General features: G+C 31.0%; 1 protein-coding gene across 1 annotated transcript; it reads left to right on the top strand.

The window, feature by feature from the left end:
• Positions 1–300: 300 nt before the first annotated feature.
• On the top strand, positions 301–1,297 carry LOC149197150 (uncharacterized). The gene is made up of 4 exons (XM_089403862.1): positions 301–441; positions 544–630; positions 724–816; positions 988–1,297. Exons 1-4 carry the CDS (start codon positions 319–321, stop codon positions 1,183–1,185), a joined length of 501 nt encoding a protein of 166 aa, XP_089259988.1. The 5' UTR covers positions 301–318; the 3' UTR covers positions 1,186–1,297.
• Positions 1,298–2,910: the final 1,613 nt, after the last annotated feature.

The following is a 2,910-nucleotide window of genomic DNA, read 5'->3' on the forward strand; positions in this document are numbered from 1 at the left end:
GAATTTATGGTCCAACGTTATATTTAAGGGAGATGTTTAAGGATGACGTTTGAATTTTGTTTTTCATTTTAAGACATTTGGAGCAAATATTAGGAAGGACTTTGAGAAAGGATTGTCCTTGATTTTCAAAAATGGAGTTGTTCCTTTCCAGCCATATGCCCCAAGTGACCATTAAAGGGAGAGCTCATATGTTTTTTGGATTTTTTCTTTATAGCCATTTTTTTACACATATCCATAGAGTCCCCATGCCATTGATGTGAATTACTTGTTCGGTTTCTTTTAACCAAAATTTTTAACTAAACAAGAAAAATTAAAAAAATGCCTCAAGATCAAAGACTGAAACAAAGACCTATTGACATACCTTTTAAAGTATGGAAAGAACTTGTAAAATCATATGAGAAGTTGGATGCACAAAGAAAAGCCGACAATGAGAGCATTCAGGTATTGAATTTTTCATTAAACATTATTTAGAATGTATTAATACTTATAAGTATCTTAGACATATATTTGTGTGAAAATAAATTGAATTGGTTTATGTTTAAGGACAAGGCATCCAAGGCGAGGTTAACCAAGACAAAAGTCACTCATCGTAGTGGCCAGAAAGGTTTAAAAGCACTGATAACAACCTTTGTAAGTATATTAAACATGTGATATTTTTTTAATAAATTTTGTACTAGAAGAAAGTCATTGTTATCTAATTTCTCCCTATTTACTGATTGACAGGAACTAAAATATGGAAGACCTCCAAATCATTTGGAAAAGGAGGTGCTGCAGCAAAAGAGATGGGTTGAATTTGTTGTTTGGATGGACTCTATGGTATGTAATTTTAGTTGGATTTCCAATATACTTTTAAACCATATTTTCATTTTATTTTTTAGTACTATTAGATATTATATCTTACCTCATTTTATGGTTAACATTGTATAACAAAAACATGCGTTGTGTTATGTAATTAATACTAACATGTAATATTGATTTTTTTGTCAGAATGCTATAGGTAATGATTGCCAAGACGATGATCCAAATTATGTTCAACATATATCAGGAGATGATGAGGATGAGGATGAGGATGATGGTGGTGAAGGAGGAGATGATGATGATAGTTGCGGTGTTGGTGATGATGTGGGTCAGAGTAATGAGGATGGTCAAGATGATCATGAGGATGATCTTGGTGGTGGTAGCTAGGCATGCACATGCATTGTTTTTTATGAAGAAATTATTGTGTAGAATGACATTGTTATGTTTAGATGGGTGTTGTGAATTTACCCTATATAAATGAGACATTTTGATTTTGTAATCATACGATGAGTTTGATTTATGTATGTTGTTAATTTATCGTAGAATAATGATATTCATGAAATATTTTGATTTGTTAATCATATTTGAATTTTGCTTGTTTTGATTAAAAATAATACTGATTTTATTAGTATTATGTTGCTATTTTATACATGTTTTGAAAATTGTTAACGACACATTGTTATTTTTTTGGATGGATGTTGTCAATTTCTCTTAAATTTCTTTACAAATGATTTTGAATTCTGATATCTGCTTTAATGATATTTAGAAACTATCATATATTTCACTATGAATCTATAAAGGGGGTCATATATGTAAAGAAAAATATACTCTATATAAGAAGTCAAATGCGGATGTAACCATGGATGCAAAATTGGATGTTAAACTAGGAATTAATACAAAATGCAAACAATTGACATACAAAGTATTTTAAATTAGAAGTGAAAAATTGTGCAATAGTTGACACAAAGAAGGGAACAAAACATGGCATACAAAAGGATATCAAATTGGGCAAAAACAAGGACACATAAATGGGCACCAAATTAGATGCAAAAAAAGACAACAATTAGATGTAAAATAAGATGCAAAGTTGAGCGTTAAAAAGAAGCAAAAAACGTTACAAATTAATATGCCAAATGATGATGCAAATAATGGTGTAAATTTGGGATGCAAACTTGGGTGCAAAAAAAGGAAAAAAAAAAGATGTAAGAAAAGACATAAAACAAGATGCAAAATGGGGCTGAAAAAAGGTGAAACCAAGGATGCCATATTGGATGTAAAAAATTATTCCTAATCACATGCAAATTTAGGCTCGAACTCAGACACAAAATTATATGCAAATGTGGACACAAAATGGGGCAAAAAAGATGCAAATTTGGATGGTGAAAACGATGTAAAACTAGACACCAAAAAAATGCAAAATTGGATGAAAAAGTCGGTGTAAATAATGGTGCAACATTGGACACAAGTAGACACAAAAAAATGGTGCAAAAAGGGGCATAAAATAGCTTAAAATTGGATGCAAAACTTGGTGTAAAAACAAATACAAAAGTAGACGTAAAAAATGGCTCTAAATTGAATGTACCATTAGACACAAAATAAGATGCAAAGGTGGACACAACACATGACTCAACATAAGATGCAAATATAAATGCAAATTTGGATGCTCAAAATGATGTAACATTAGATGCAAGAGATGGTGTTAAAAATGATGCAAAATTGGATGAAACAAATGATGCAAAATATGGTGCAAAATGAGATGGGAAAAATGGAGACAAATCAAACGTAAATGTGGATGTAAAAAATGGTCCAAAAAAAGATGCAAAAATGGGCACAAAAATGGATGCAAAATTTGGTGCTAAATCAAATCCAACACATGGTGCAAAGATAGGCACCAAAGCTGGTGCAAAAATAGAAGCAAAAACTAGTGTAAGACTAGATACAAAACCTGGCGTAAGACTAGATCCAAAAACTGACACAAAATAGATGCATAAAAAGATGTTAAATTGGATTCAAAATACAGTGTAAACTTGATGCAAATGATGGTGCAAAAATGGAAGCAAAGAAAGACACAAAATAGGAAGCAAAAGAGAATGAAAAATAGATGCAAAAAAT

This window comes from Pinus tabuliformis, chromosome 2_2 (assembly GCF_031772625.1).
Source record: "Pinus tabuliformis cultivar Carrire ecotype Pingquan chromosome 2_2, CPIR1, whole genome shotgun sequence".
Classification (NCBI taxonomy): domain Eukaryota; kingdom Viridiplantae; phylum Streptophyta; class Pinopsida; order Pinales; family Pinaceae; genus Pinus; species Pinus tabuliformis.